The following is a 16,033-nucleotide window of genomic DNA, read 5'->3' as shown; positions in this document are numbered from 1 at the left end:
AAGTTCTTGCTCCTTTAGTCCTCTGTGTTTACGTGTTACTCTAGATAACATGTGGTATATCTGGTTTAGTTGTCGGATCGTTTTTTCCAACCATACTTCAGCTCTACCGTCATCTTGAAGGATGAAGCCCAGTATTTTGATGTTAGATCGGCGCGGTATTTCATTGTGTTCGATATGGAGACTGATGCTTTGGCGCTGCTCTTCGGCGCGGCGGCCTGTTTGATTAGTTACTACTATGTACTCAGATTTTGTTGGAGAACACTTAAGCCCAATACCGTTAACGTATTCGTGAATGGTATCTAAGCCTGACTGGATGGTGTGCTCCTGTTCACCTAGGGACCCCTTGCAACACCATATAGTAATATCGTCTGCATAAATATTGTGTTCGAGTAGTGCGATGGAAGAGAGCCGGGCAGGCAGATCGAGCAAAGCAATATTGAAAAGGGTGGGTGATAGGATTGAGCCTTGAGGGACTCCTATACTCAGAGGGTATGGCGCTGACAGCTCTCCATTGATTTGAATTTGTATAGAGCGACCGGTAAGAAAATCTTTAATATAATTGTAGACGCGGGCGCCGGTTCGTAAGGTCAAGAGGTTCTTGAGGATAGCGGAGTGTTTCACGTGGTCGAACGCCTTGTGTATATCTACACCTGCGATTACTCTGGTTTGTACGAGACTGTGATTTTGATACACATCTTCCGAGATACGAAGCATGGTATCCTGAGTGCTAACATGTGATCTAAAGCCTGTCATTGTGTAAGGAAAAGCACTGCTGTTTTCTAAGTGCCAGTTGAGACGGTTAAGGGCCATGCGTTCCATCAGTTTGCTTACACACGACGTTAAAGATATAGGACGTAGGTTTGTGATACAGTTGGCCGGTTTGCCGGGTTTCGGGATTGGTATTATTATTGCCGTTTTCCATTCCTCTGGAAGGATTCCGGATTCCCAAATATTGTTGATGTATTCTAAAAGTTGTTCTAACTGAGAAGAGGGTAAGTTACGAAGTGTACTATAAGTAATCCCATCTTTGCCAGGCGTTGTGTTGCGTTTCAGCGAAGATAGAGCCGTATGTAGCTCAGCTAAAGTAAACAGGCTGTTTATGCCTGTTGTACTCTCTTCGAGTGACTCAGTTGGGTAATCCGGAAGTTGTTCTGCATTTTGGTCTAAGGGATAGAACGTCTGACGAATTTCATCAGTGATTTCTTCGCGTGTCTGGCCAGAGCTCATCATTATCTTGTCCATGGTGTGTCGTGGTTTTCCTTGGCCCAAAAGTGATCTTAAGATATTCCACACTCTCGCAGTATGTAGGCGGCCGTTGAGCTTGTCACATGTTTCTGGCCAGTTCTCGGTGCAAAGTTTTTGCGCGTATTCTTGTGCTTCTACTGTAATTTGCTCAATAAGTTTGCGAAGGCTATGATTCTGTTTATGTTTCTTCCAATTCTGCACTATCCTGTGTCTTTTATCCCATAAGTTAAGCAGATGAGAGTCTATGTGTGGGTTTTCAGCAGTACGCGCAATCATTTTGGTGTATTTTTTCCTCGTCTCGCTAATATACTTCACCCATGAATGTAGGTCCGGCTGTTCGTCGGCCCTGTCTAGGTCTGATCGGAATCGGTGCCAGTCAGTAAGTTGTGTTCTAGACGCTGCGTTAGCAAGGCGAGCCTTAGAGCGAGGAATGCTTAGAGTAACTTCAATGATGTAATGGTCACTTCCAAGACTTTCGTGAAGATTCGCCCAAGTTACATTCCCGATTCCGCGGTACCAGCTTAAGTCGGGGTTAGAGTCAGGTTCGACACTGTTTCCTTGGCGCGTGGGCTTGGTTGTGTCATTAAGAAACGTATACTTGTTATCTTGCATTTTTCTTTCGAGGCGCTGCCCTGCTTTCGTTGTGCGCTGGTAGCCCCATGATATGTTATGTGTATTGAAATCCCCAGCTATAATGATGTCTTTGTCCTTATAGCTTTGTGTACGTGTCCAACCATTTCAGAGAAGGACAGTCGAGCCTTGGGACCCAGTATGCATTGCTAATTAGAACGTCACGGCTGCCGAAGCGGCATTGGACAGTAACGTGCTTCTGAGTCGAATTGTTTATGGAATCAGTATCGATTTGTATAGCTGGAATATGTTTGGCCACGTATGTTACGGTGGTAATGGGAACGGTCACACCCTGTGGAGCTCTTTTGTCTCGTTTAGTAATACTTCCTTGGGTAAAGTGTTCATATCCCGGTAATGATATAAGTCCGCAAGCTTCTTGAATTAAAATGATATCTGGTTTCTGCGCTTCTCGGCAGATGAATTGTTGTAAGAGAGCCTTCTTCCTTCGAAGGCTCCTGCAATTCCATTGCCATATTACTAAAGGTCGATTAGGGCCTGCCATATTACAGATTTGCCGAGCCGGAGGGCTCATCGACGTTGGACTGCGTGGATGTCTGTGCACGCGCGAATATTTGCGCGTTGGCTACTAGCTGTTGAACGACGACATCAGTGCGTGCAATTTCTTGTTTTAGATATTGCATTTCAGCCTGTACTGTGCGAATCACTGCAACTTCATTCGCGAGGCTGTCTAGTTTAGTCGTTAAAACCTGGACCGCTCGTTCAAGGCGCTGCATGCTTGTTTGGTCCGGCATGTGGGATGGTGTTGTAGATGGTGTCATAGGGCGCTGAAGAGCTTGAGAGTACGAGTAATGAAGGACTGGAGTCCGTAAAATAGAACTGGTTGACTGTGAGGTGTTAGGTGAGGATTGTGAGGAATTAGTAGGTAGGTTTGGACGGACTGGCTCACCGTTATCAGATGCTGGCTGGCTCTTGTCATTTCTGGGACGTTTCGGCTCCGGAGTGGTAGATCGCTTGGCGGCCTTAGACGGCGGGCTTCCATTTGGAGATTTTTTTGTGATGGTTTGGTTGGCACTGCGACTTCGGCTGCGGTTGCGGCTGCGGCTACGACTGCGACTCCGGCTGTGACTGCGACTCCGGCTGCGACTCGTCTGGCCAAGCACGGAAAACCGGTTGGAAGTAGCGATGGGGGTGTCTTGGGTCTTGTCACTTATAGTGACTCTTGTGTCCTGTTGACGGGGACGGTGTGTCCCCGGTGGCAATGCAGGGAAATCTGATGTGTACTGGAAGGGCTTCGTGTTGCGTATCCGCCGGTAACGGTGCTTGGATGCCCGCGAACGCGCCGCGCGGTCCGCTGCTTTTCTTGCTGGGCAGTCTTTCGAAGTCGGCGAATGTTCACCGCCGCAATTATGGCAGTAGGGGAAGCACTCATGGGGAGGTATGCTTTGCGCACTGGGAAATGTTCTACTGCATTGATGGCACATGCAATACGTCGAACGATTTGGGCATACGTCGGTGGCGTGACCGAGCGTGAAGCAGTGCGAGCACAGCGAACTTCTGTGTCGAAATGGGTAGAGGCGCTGGACAACGCGATTAATAAGGGCAAATCTGGGTAAACGTGGGCCTTCCACCGTCACCATCACGGTGTTGGACGTGCCTATTCGGCGGATTGTCAGGAGTTTCGCTTGTTCCACTTCCACAATACTCTGCAGCTCTCCGTCGGAGACCGAGGCGGGTATTCCATGTATGACGCCGCGTGCGTTCATAGGATCAGCGGCCACGTAGGTGTTTGTCTCGTAAGCTGCATCGTTGATAGTGATGCTCTTGAGTTCCGCGAGCTTGTCGGCAGCAGATCGACGATAGGTGTCAACGGCCACCAGGTTTTGTGTGGTGCGGATTTTGAAGTACGTGTCGCTGCGTTCCACTGTGTTGAGTCCTGCCGCCGAGCGGATGGCGTTGCCGAGGGTACCGACATCGATTGCAGCAAGGTTCAGGCATGCTGTGAATTTAACAATCACAGTGGTGGCTTGTCGCTGACGCGGCGGTGCCCTACGGTGCGCCAGTGGCCGAGTGTCGAAGCGGACGCCGCTGCTTGCTCGATTTCCATGCGTCAGAAGCCCACGAACGCGCGTGGCGTCGGTGGTGACGAGGTGGCGTCCAGCCAAGGACCAGGCTTAGTGGCCGGCGGCCGGCTAAGCCGGCCAAGTTCTTCCATTAATTGCGGAGAAAGGTTGAAACGTTCGTCTCACCGAAAGGTGGGTACCTTGAGACGTCTTCCTAGCACAAGTTTGGAGTCCTATCGAAGAAGGTTCCGTTGATAGGGTGAAAACTTCGAGGAGCAGATGTGCATCCGTGCTGACTCGGCGTCTCTGAGCCACGAGTTCCATGCTTCAAAGCGGTACAAACGCGCGTCTAGTGAATGTGGTGTTGCCTTAGAAACGAGCTGTTTCTAAGGCTCAGGCGTGCGTCGCTTGCTCAGGCGCACATTTCGTTGCCGCGCCGAACGCTGCGTTGCTCGACGCTCACCGCGTCCGATGCGGGGTGCGTAATCGCTGCGCCGTAGCCCATTGTCTAAGGGTGGGTCGACGGGAACGCTATCGCGTTCCACTCTTGAAGGCGAAGCTTAAGCGTCCTCCAGTTTTTTCTTAGATAACCCCTGAACTGAGTTTAATGAAATTTCGTTCATTTGAGAGAGAAAGTTAAATTCTAAAGACTGTTGCAAGCGAGATTTCGATTTAGGGCCTGAAGTGTATTAGAAAGATTTTCTAAAATTCGACGGTTTGAAAAAATTAATGCATGAAGTTTGCAAATTAATAGCTCTGCATAAAAAACAGATATCACGGTTCTGTAAACGGCATCCACTAGATCATTGGAAGCGGACAAATTTGATATGTCATTTTATATCTTACGTGAATTTGTTACATTGCGTACAAGGGTTCTGCAAAAGCTGTATTTCCGTATTACTAAATGTTTTGAGACTCATGTGTAGCACATCAATTTTGTTCGCTTTAGATGTAATATTATATACAATTCACATAATAGTCATATCATTTTTCATTGCTGAGTTAGAGAGTTGTAAAGTTGATAGCGTCATTTTCTAAAAATTTTCGATTTTTGCCACTTTGTAATAAAAAAATGACCTAAATCGAAAATTCGAAACCAACAGTCACTAGATCTTAATGTTTTCTTTTAAATGGAACAAGCGTCGCCAATATTGGTGCTGTGGTTACCGGGAAAAATAAATGCTCCTGTTACATGTATTTAGATAGGAGCACCCTTGCTAAAGCTTGCCCTTAAAAAAGGGAAGTACATGCGTTGAAACAACACACGGCCCTCGTGTGTTCTCGTTTCTATCTCGTTCCCTGCCTTTTTATTCCTACTGAGGTTCCCAGTGTGACATACCAACTAGCCTGAATCAATGCCACTTCAACTCAGTTGCGCAAAAGCACGCGCCCTTTGCATCGGCGCCTTTGTATCCATGGTGAAAGTGTGACCACCGAACATCAATTCCGACGACTACCGATCGCCAACAACGAAAATGGGCGAAGAAGAAAGCTATTTGCTTTAGGAATTGTGACTATCGAACGCACATTTTCGAACCTACGCGAAACGAAGCTTTTGTGAAGCGGCTAACTTAGGTGCTACGAAACTGTTCACCTCCTGCAACGCGTTCGGCAGCATGGCGATTACGTGCCTGTCCAACAAATCAACAAGATGCGAAAGCCCCCTCACACTTGTCCCCTTCGCGTGACCTTAATGAACCACACTACCGCGGATTACAATGTCTCCATCGGCCCATTTCTCATCACACCAACTCGGGGATCAGCCCAGTATAGCAACGTGCTTTAAGTTCCTGCCAAAGCTGCACAAATGGAGAAGCTTCCTCGAATGCAAACCGGTCAGTACAAAGCGACGAATACAGAAACGTGAGGCATTTATCGATGTTATAACCTGATGTTTCTGATGAATACAGAAACGAGGCATTTATCGATTTTATAAATCTATACCGATAAATCGATATTGACTTATCGGTGTAATAAAGCGGCGAGAACACAGCGCTCACGGAGCTCGCCGCACACTACGCCTTTCGCGCATCGCTTTCGAGATACGGACCCGCGCGTCTCTTTTCAACGCTACATAAGCGGCGATAATACGATGCGCGAAGCTATCAGCAGTTGGCACTCTCTGTCTACATCGCAGATCACTTTCAAGATATGGTCAGCGCAGCCGTGCTATACGTTTTAATGCTTCGACGCGGATGGATAAGGCGCTAATGAGCGATAACGGCTTATCACGATCGGAACGTCATCAGCGCGACTGGCGCGGCCACCTGCAGTACTTTACTTGCGTCATTAATGCACTTTGCGCCGCCGTCCGCACCAATTCGTGTCGCCGCAGCGCTGTCGTTTGTACTGGCCGGAACAAGTTTCAGAACATTGATAATGACACCGGGCTGCGTGGAGATAAGCAAGTGGCACAATGCTTACGCATACTTAAACAACTTCCAGATTAGTTTATACGTGATTTTTTTTCTGTGGTTTTAGAGCGACCATTTTACTTGTTTTCTGCGACGCCCTGTGCACAATACTTGTGTGACTGCTTCACACGAAAGACTGTTTCTCATGTGATGTTCTCACTTGCCATTGTTATGCGGTTATGCCGACTCATCGTCAGAGGCTCACATGACGCTGTAAACGTTGTGCAGCGCGAACTGAGCCCAATGGTGCGGCGAAACCGGGCCCTTGAAACCTTATCACTTCATTTAATCACAGTGCTACAGGGCTGTTGTCGTGTCATCACTTCTGCGCGACGTGTAAACTTTGGTCGCTTATACAGGACTGCCACATTCGAGCCGCGTTATCGCGCGATACGAGTGCACCGCAGCTACACATGGTTACAGGTGAGCGTGTGTAGGTGTACATGCGTCGACATTCGCTATACATAAGCTGCATTTGAAGGAAAGCACCCATCAAACGCTTATCCGCTGGCGCGCAGAACACGCAGCTAAGGAGCCAACTCGACATAACCACGACAGCCATGGTCCTGCTTCCGAGCGTCAGTGCTGAAACGGATTCGTCCTCGGATAACCTAGTGGAAATGCTTCGGGATCTACGGGGATACCAGCCTCCCACTGACACCGCCGGAAACGGTGCCGCAAACGTTGCGGGCCGCGAGTTTCGGCTCCTGCTGATCCTTCGCTTCCTCCAAGAAATCCAGATAGCCCTGGACATCATGCAGGCCAATCAAGACCTAGCCTTGGACCAGCTCAATCAGAAGATTGTGTACCTGGAGCGTGTCATGGAAGATGTGGTCCATAGGGATTTCATCGACCGTTAGTTTACTTTGTGCCGCGTCAGCCCATCATCGCTGTCCAAACAGCACCATTGATCACGCATATCCATCATCGCACCATGAATGAGCATCTAGGACAACGGACAGCCCGTGCCCGCTGACATCACTTGCACTGCTTGGACGGCGTGCAAGCAAAACGCTGTACGCGGTGGCGACGCCAATTATACGTCTAGCAAGCTTGTCTACTGGAAAATGCCATACAAGATACGGTCTTCATAGTTTCCAGTAGCTACAGATATTCCCATAGGTCACTTGCTCATCCGTACGTTCCACGCCTTCTTTACATGCCCGGTTATCACCGCAGCGCAAACGAACGTCTAGTGCAATATGGCCCGCTCCTTCCGACGCTGATTCCACTGCTTGCACCGTTCCGCCCTACGAGGATTTCCCTACAAGGGTTGAGTGTGATATTCATCCGTGGTACTTAGCCGGTAAGCCTTTGGCGTTCTGCTCACCTCTAACTGACAAAGGCCAGTGCTGTGGGAACAGTATGATGCTGGCGTCAAGCTTCGTAGCGAAAGTGTTTCTTATGGCTACTTTATCGTTGAGAAGTCCCGATAGACGCACCCGGAACCCGTTTGCTGACGTAAGGCCTCCCGGTCTTTAAGCAATGGTTGTAAGAGCACTTGAGCACGTTCCTGCAGAAAAAAATGGCCTGCTTACGCTAGTGTAATTATCACTGTCAATTCCATTGCTTTCCCAGTTTTTTGCCATCGTCACCAGCTGACAGTTACTGCCATATAACGTTCTGGTTTCACGGTGCTGCACAAGGGCGATAGAACACGGTGGTAAATGAACATGGCCTCCAATGCGCAGCTGTACCAGTGAAGTTACGCCCTTTATGTTCACTGGCCCTTGTTCCCGACTGCTGCTACAAGCTTCATTGCTCGTGAAGGTCAAGAAGCTCTCGGCCTGCTTCCGCTGCACATTAGAAAAGCCATCTCGGTGATTTTTTTTCGACTGCCCTGAACTTGCGCTGTTCGTGTACAACGTTTGTGACATTCAAGAATGACCTGGCGCCGTTATTTAATATGCAATGCCGACGTTGGCTTGTCCGCCTCTTCTCAATCCTCGGGGCGCTGGCGCTATATCTGCAAATTTCTTTACCATCTTGGCACATGTCTGTGCAGCACTTGTTTATTGTCATATTGTTCTGGCGCTTTTCACAGCACAACGTCTCTTCTTAACCTTGCAAAGCCCAACGTATCATTTTTGATAGGCTGAATTTTATTATTGAAAAATTATTTAGTGCTGTATAAGCCCCATGTACAGCCCATACCAGGGTTTTTGATATTCTGGAGGGAGTGTTCAGTGGTAAATAATTCAGCGAATGAATTGCTAATTAAGTAATTACCATGCTCATTTTTTTATTACTGAATTATCCTTTCGCTGTTTTGTTCATGCCAGTGTACTCTCCGTGGGCAGAAATTCCTGTGAGCAAGTTTTCATTTTCTGTGATGGATGGAATGGCGTTCAGGCTTTCTGGGGTTTACAAAAGTAATAAAGAGGCTTCACGACCCACACTTCGTTTGAAGCTGGTTTTTCAATAAACAATTTCACGTTCACATTTTGTCCTGTTCTCAGCACGCGCTGTAGTGACTCTGCGGCCTGCCGTGCATGCGTGCCCTGTATGTACATAAACTTGATTCGAAAGAAAAGCTTGACCTACGGCATGAAAATTCTTTACTGTGATCACCATTTGCCAACTAGTAAGCAGGCTCGATCACTCCTGCCATGGCGCCGAAGCTCGTGACACCGGATGCGCGCCGGCAGGAGCCATGGAAGCCAATCGCAAGATTTAGCGTAGCGCTGCCGACTTACCGATATTGGCTGCCACGACTGCACATGCGCTGAATTTAGCGATGTACGTTATAGTTTACCGCAGCGGCTCCCGTCCGTTACAGCGAATAAACGGTAACCGGTACGTATAGCAGCCGTAGGAGGCAAAGCGGTATGTCACACGGCGGCTGCAACGTAAGGTCAGCCCGGTAGCCATTGCATCTTCTTCAAGAAGTAGGAGCGGTAGTTAAAGGCTAAAAAAACGGGCAACACTGCTAAACTATGGTTCTTCGTCCGGATTTCAAGTGGAATGCCAGTTTCGCGAATTTGTTTGCTAATTGACGCTGCTGACTCCCTACTTCTTCCTGTTGCCGCTGTTTCGGCTCACTTGCTCGTTGCACGTTTCTTATAGGTTGGTAGTTTGTAATTTCAGATATTCATAACATAGTGTTCGTTTATGTTTCATATCATTGAGATAGTAACTATATGGACACTCCAAGCGCATTGCCGGCGTCAGCGTAGGCATCGCCGTCGCCGTGAGGTTCCGTATAAAGTACGAGGGCGATAACACGGTCGCTGCGAGCCCTACGATGCATGTGCGAGGGGAGCCGACGATCGCGGTTCAATTTCGCCTGCGAGAAAGAGACGAAAGCGGCGAGAAAGCGCGCCGTCGTGCGCGAGGCGTCCAACGTTGCGATGCACTGGAGTGAAGGGAGAGGGAACGGAGCTGCGTTCTACCCCGGCGGCAACTGCGGCTGCGCACGGTCGCGCGGCCGTATCTTGAGAGCGATCTGCGTTGTCGGCGGCGCGAAGCTTTGTGTGCGCTGCGTGTTCTCGGCGCTCACTTTACGATGAAGCGGTAGACAGCACGAGCACCATTTCGCTCGCTTCTGCTGCCGCGTTTCGTCAAGCCAGAGCTTTGACAGTTTCCGCGGTCATCCAGCGAGATGTGTTCATTAATTAAGGGAAACGAGACATCCACCTAATCGTAGCCATTCTACTCCGGGCGGCCGAGTGCAGTCTGGCCTGGCCGCTGTAGCTTGAAAGCCATCTGCGACGCATACAGAGTCTGCGCTGCGCTGTGTTGCGCTGTGGCAGCACGAAGGTCAATTCGCTCGCTGCTATTGTCGCGTTTCCCAACTGCAGCGTTTTGAGACTGAGCTCCCACGGTCATCAACTTAAATGTGTTCCTGTTTCCTTGTGTGCGTGTGACAACCTGATTGTTGATTTAGTTAATATGCCTAAATTTATAAGTTTATACGGCCGTTACAACTACTATCCTTACTTCCTATAGCTGTCAACTCCTTTGCTATCGTAATCTATGCTTCGCCTTTCGGGCGAAACTGCGTCTTTTTTTATTTGGTGCTGCTTGCTGCGTTCCGATAGATGGGTTGTTTTCAAGTATGCTCTGCTCAAAGTTTGGACTCCTGTGCGGACATGCTTCTACAAGCTGGCATCAGCTCCCATAATCTTAGTGTAGGCTTGTCGTGAACATTTTCGACAAGTATGCAAGTAGCGAAAGGGCCGGTATTTTATTTCCCTCATCGCAGTAATCACTGTCATGATAGTACTGCGTAGTGAGAACGAAATGGTGGGGGTATATTCTGTTGTTTTTTTTTTGTTAGAGAACGCGTTTCAAGAAAAGCACGTGCGATCAAAAGCAATTTAAAGGATCACGTGATTTTACTAACCTTTCCTTACACCTTTTCAGGCATCGAACTTCTGCCTCGCACTCTTATGACGGCTGTGCGAACTGTTGTAACCAAAACGATATATATTTAAATCTGCGCATGATTATCCACTAGCGCTGCGCCATGTCAGCTGCTACCGAGAGCTTGTACGATGCCTGCACTTCCATAGTAGCGAGCACAAAAGATCCGTGAACTCGTGCAGAACTTGCATTGCACTAAGTAACATCGAAGAGCTCGGGGCAGGCGGCGCGCGCTGCACTGTAAAATCGAGGGCAAAAGCACTGCACTTCCGGAACTAGTGCAGAAACGGCAGCCAAATACAAGAGACCATATGCATCTTTTGTTTCGTCGCACCTGCATGTTATCTATGAAGGCATTTCATTGCAGTCTATGCATTCACGAAAGTTTATCGCCGGGAACCTTTGAAATTAACGTAAGTAGTGTTCCTTGGAAATAATACTAACGTAAACTCGCTACATTGTGCAGAGGCAGAAACCGAGACTATAGGTAATTTGCAGGGTGTAGACATGTGCGGCGAACCGCGAAGGCTAAACAAACCGGACCAAAAGTCCAGTGAAGCCCCATGGCTTTGGAGAAGGTTGCGCCTATATCTTGTTTCCTGTGTAGAGAACGGTTTGTAACTTGATGAAGGACGGTTTACCGCGAGACAATTCCTTCTAAGGACAAGGCGCTCAGGCGAAGCAAATGTCGGCACCTTGTAACGTCACATTTGCCTTAGATCGGCGAGAAAATATTATACATGCAGGAACACCTGCGCATGAATACATGCACATGTGAAAATTGATACGCTTGCGAGCAAAAGCGGTTAACCACGCAAGGTACGCCTTGTCACACCATATTGTTGCATGTACCATGAATAGTTTTGATCTTTGTTTAATTTGACTGATGGTCAGTAGCACTGGGTTTGCCCAGTGGTCGCCTTGTAATAGAACTCCGTGTTGATCACAGCTCAATCATGTAGAAGTTGTCGCCGTTGTAGTTGGGTTTCGAGTTTCCGTAGCGGATCTTGCGACGGTCAACGGGAGAGGTGTTCCACTGGTCGTACACCTGAAAAAGTAGGAGTAACTTAGCAAAGGTTGTAACTTTAAAGATCGAGAAAGATCGTGAGAGAGAAAGTGAGCGAGAAAACTTTTGCTGGCAATCTCCTGTGCAGGCTCAAGCACACGCACGCGGCAGCGTACGTGAGCTCTTAAAAGCTCATCAAGGATCGTGGTTAAAAACCCTGCAGCACATTTCAAATGATCACCGCAAGTGGATGCGAGGATCCAAATCAAAACGAAACTTTGCAACAGCCGAGTCTGCTTTGTGTGTATGCTGAGGATCCATAAAGTACGTTCTGTAAGATCGTGAAGCCCCTATTTATTCGGGGAATTCGCAATTATCTTTGATACAGCGGGTTGGCCAACCTGTGAAGTGCGCTCTCAAAGTTTCAGTTAGCCTTCATGCAAGCTTCATCAGCCTCGAACAATCTCGGTGAAGAATTCATCGTCGTCTGATTGCATTTTCAAATTCCTGCCAGCCTTCAGGATTTCGCTCTAGTCTGGTGCTGTCATTAAAGTACACCTACTCTGAGTCTAAATAGATGTGCACTAATGTGTTCAGTAGCTTACCCAAATGCCATCCGAAGCGCAGGACTCGAAGATCGCAGCGTGTCCCCTGTACTTGTTGCCGTCCAGAAAAGTGGCGATGGCAGACCAGCGCGGCACGCTGGCGCAGTTGCTGCGGACGTGCTTGCCGCGGCGCCAGCTGTGAGTGGTATACTGGCGAAGGCCCGTGCATTTCTCCTTTACCAGTGCCACGCACTCCTTGCCGTCTACGCCGATCACCCAGTTGCCCTTGAAAGGCGCAGGATTGGCGCAACCGATCGCCTGGCTGGCTGCAGGTGAGGTGGCAATAAAGACTCGTCATGGCATTTTACGACGTATCACAGTACGCGATAGTGTTCCAGCCGCCCTGCGTCTCGCACTGTGGGGTCACTGAAACCAAGGATTGCCACAAGCCGGCGAATCAGAGCCGAAACAACGTTAAATCTGCCGTGCCTTGGGCATGTGTGAACTTTATAAACTAAAACAAACGCGGCGGACTTCGTTTCAAGAAACTGTGAGCAATAATCCAGAAGTCATTATAGTAGAAGCACTACATGTTACATTCGCGGATAACCTTCTGTGGCAATGAAAGAGATGTTACGGAGGCGAAGAGCGCAATGGTCAGTGTGTTCTCGACAAAAGACCCACATTCTCGCTTGAATTAGCTTAAGCCAGGGCGGAGAAAACAATAACATTGTTTATAACAGTAAAATAAGAAAAAACCAAACCACTGAGTGTTAAATTTGACCTATTTAGCTGCTTTTCTATTCCGCGTTTGGGCAAATCCGGAAATGGCGCACGCGGAAGCTGCCCTAATACACTATCGGTTCCGCGAAACCAAAACAGCTGTTAACCGGTGCCGGAATACGCGGCGCAGTGAGAAATGCGCAGAAACTTCGACCTGTAGCTTTCCCTTCATTGCAGCAGAAAGTTGTTCGCGAATATAGTTGCTAAGTAGTTATATAATTGCATGCCGCGGGATACGGTTAACTCAACTCTTTGTTTCACGAACGTAGCATATGACTGTCAAGCCGAACGCAACGCGTCAAACGAGCTGGCGCCAAACCAGGGGACGTAAACAGTGTTCGCCGGACTGGAGAGCGAGCGGGCTGGCGACGGCGGGTCGGGGATGCTGCAACGATAGTCGATGGCTAAATTTGCAAAACAGCCAGAGACTGCTTGAAACGCGCCGTACTTGCGCATTCCTTCGGCTTGATGTACAGCCGTCAAAAGGGACAGAGCGGGCCTGGCTATCGGAATGGCGTTCGCAGTCCGGTGGTTTGTAAGGCATACTTATGTGGGGGTGATAACCTCCGAGCGACGGCGTTCGCTTAACTCGATGCGGAAGAAGTGAATTTTCAGAAATGTGCCCTACGGTGCTTTCAATTGTTCATAGCGACAAGGCATCCCAAACGTGAACCCGAAGATCCTGTGTAAGGCCACTTGTTGTGAGAACGAACAACTTCACCATAGCAAGTGTGGATTTCACACCGATCTATGTCTGCGGGCCCGACCGAAGGCGGGAGAGAACGATGACCTACAACAACCAATGATTGCTGTGGTCGTGGCGTGGGAGAGATTGGTGCCAATATCAAGACCAATGCACAGCTCCTAGGAAAGGCTGCGGCCAAACTCAAGACAAATGAACAGCTGCTGGGAAAGAGTACTGACAAATTCCAGACCAGCGGTCAGTTTCTGGGAAAGGAGGACTGTCAGATTCGGCATCACTGCTCACTGTAACAAGAAATAGTATTTAAAGATAGTATCCAACTTTTGTGTGAAGCGAGAGAATACAGATCTGGCAAATTGCCATTGCTTGTCTGGAGAAGTCTTCTGGTTAAAGCCGAGAGTTGGAGAAGAACAGAATCAGTGTTGCGAATATGAAAATCGAAACGTAAGCTGAATTACATATAAGACCTCTTGATAACAGTGACATCAAGCCTCTTTACACAAAGGCAAAACGCATATGCTTTTTGCCTGTTTGTTTATTGAGATACTTTGCTGAACAACCAATACAGATGTTTACTGACGCGTTAAAAGCTGCTGCATTTACACTGAGTTGGTAGCGGACCAACAGAAGAAAATACCGTCTTTGCTCCCCTGTGGCCTCGGTAGCTCTCGTTTCATGAGATCAAGTTCGAAAATTAAAGTGACAGAATAAACATATTACGTGAATATAATAGAGTTGGAAGAGGTTCTGCACAGTAGGGTAAGTAGGGTAGCGAAGGAAGATTTTAAGCGCAACATAAGATATGAAGTTCGCAAATAGAAGAAAAAAGTACGTTGAACTCGAAAACCACGAGAGGGCATGCCCCAAACCGTTTTTACAGCGACGCTGTTTATGACCAGCAGATTCGTCCATCCATCTGTCGTCTGTACGCCGAAAACTCCTCCGGTGAAACCCCATGGGCATGCACGAAAAAAAAAAAGGAAGAAGAGAGGTGCATGATTGGGATGGCGCCAGTAGTGACGTCGGTGCTCTCCATCGCAGCCGAGCGCGCACGCAGCAGTTTCCGAAATGGGTAGGCCACGCGTCATACGTACTCTTGATGAGCAGGCAGCTTTCGATCAGCAGCGCCGCGAGAAGAACCGGAATCGAGCTCGTCTACGCCGTGCCGATGCTGCAGCCCGGGCACAAGAACAGACTCGTTTAGCCGAGCGCAAGCAGCAACTCCGTACCGAGGATCCGGCAGCCTACCAAGCCGTCGTTTAATGAACCGTGATGATTAACCCAGTGATAAACGCCAGGGCCGCACGTTCAAGTTTTGCTGGTTAACCATCTGTGCGGAGTTCTTGGAGCGTGATTTTTGCGTACGAATGACAATGGCGAGAAAGAGAGGAATGACCATACGCAAGGAAGGAGAAAAAAAGTCAATAGAATAAATTCAGTGACGAATGATGAAGTCTCAACGACAATGGCGAGCCCCAAGGAGCGGAGTACGTGAGGACATATGCTGGGATGTGTGCCTGGCTCTGAATTATTGACTTCGTTTGTTGAGACTATTCGGAAATCTAATTGAAACCAACATTTTCGAGCCGACGTCGCTAAACAAAAGCGTTTGGCTTTTATGGCAACCCTGCGAGCAGACAGTTCCATTAGCATAACTTATAGAGGAAAAGTACATCAGCGAACGCATCAAATGTCTGGAGTTACGTGCTGAACGTAAGGGAGTGAGCTGAGAGTGGAATGTTATACCGTGACAGATGATAAAGAACTGGTGAACTCACCAACCGCCATGCCGAGGACCAGAAGAGCCGCGGTTATAACGGCGCCTTTCATCGTAGAGTTTTCGCACGTGCCGCAGTATAGAGCTCGCCTGGAAGAATGAGCTCATTGGATGCCTGAGCGAGTCTTTAATAGGCCAGGCTTATCTTCGCGGGTTTTTTCTGAGTTGCGGGCGCGCCAGGGGGCGTATTTTCCAAAGCGAGGCGTGTATTATTCGCAGCGCAGGCATCTTCCCTCTCTCAAGTTCAGGTACCACCGGCCGATATAGAGATGGAAAGCATAGGCGAGGGTTGGGCACTGATATAGTGCAGGCAAAACAATGAAGACAGATATGACTTTGTTGTTGTGCGGGAAACAAAGAAATGAACAAATGTAGGAGTGCTCTGCACGTGTGCTTGCGTGCCCATGAGGAATTCTGCAGAAACGCGCGGCCGGTATCGCCGGAGGATTTGCCGCATGCACGGAAGAAATGCTTGACTACTCTCCGCATCAATATTCGCCTAGTGAATATGATCATTTCTCAGCGAGTTACGGTGGAAAGCCTG

General features: G+C 48.6%; 1 protein-coding gene across 1 annotated transcript; it reads right to left on the bottom strand.

Annotated features, from left to right (window-relative positions):
- Nucleotides 1-11,533: 11,533 nt before the first annotated feature.
- LOC135913475 (domesticated amidase effector 2-like) lies at nt 11,534-15,630 on the bottom strand. The gene is made up of 3 exons (XM_065446035.2): nt 15,491-15,630; nt 12,287-12,552; nt 11,534-11,723 (listed from the first exon to the last, which is right to left on the bottom strand). The coding sequence occupies exons 1-3, from the start codon at nt 15,540-15,542 to the stop codon at nt 11,619-11,621; spliced, it is 423 nt and encodes a 140-aa protein (XP_065302107.1). The 5' UTR covers nt 15,543-15,630; the 3' UTR covers nt 11,534-11,618.
- Nucleotides 15,631-16,033: the final 403 nt, after the last annotated feature.

The sequence above is a fragment of the Dermacentor albipictus genome, chromosome 1, assembly GCF_038994185.2.
Source record: "Dermacentor albipictus isolate Rhodes 1998 colony chromosome 1, USDA_Dalb.pri_finalv2, whole genome shotgun sequence".
Lineage (NCBI taxonomy): Eukaryota > Metazoa > Arthropoda > Arachnida > Ixodida > Ixodidae > Dermacentor > Dermacentor albipictus.
This window is presented reverse-complemented; position numbering and strand designations above follow the sequence as displayed.

Excerpts from the sequence above, each read along its gene's own strand:
- LOC135913475 (XM_065446035.2), bottom strand. The coding sequence starts at position 15,542 with ATGAAAGGCGCCGTTATAACCGCGGCTCTTCTGGTCCTCGGCATGGCG. Across the intron at positions 12,553-15,490 it reads GGTCCTCGGCATGGCGGTTG|CCAGCCAGGCGATCGGTTGC; the intron begins GTGAGTTCACCA and ends CCTCACCTGCAG. Across the intron at positions 11,724-12,286 it reads GCGCTTCGGATGGCATTTGG|GTGTACGACCAGTGGAACAC; the intron begins GTAAGCTACTGA and ends CTACTTTTTCAG.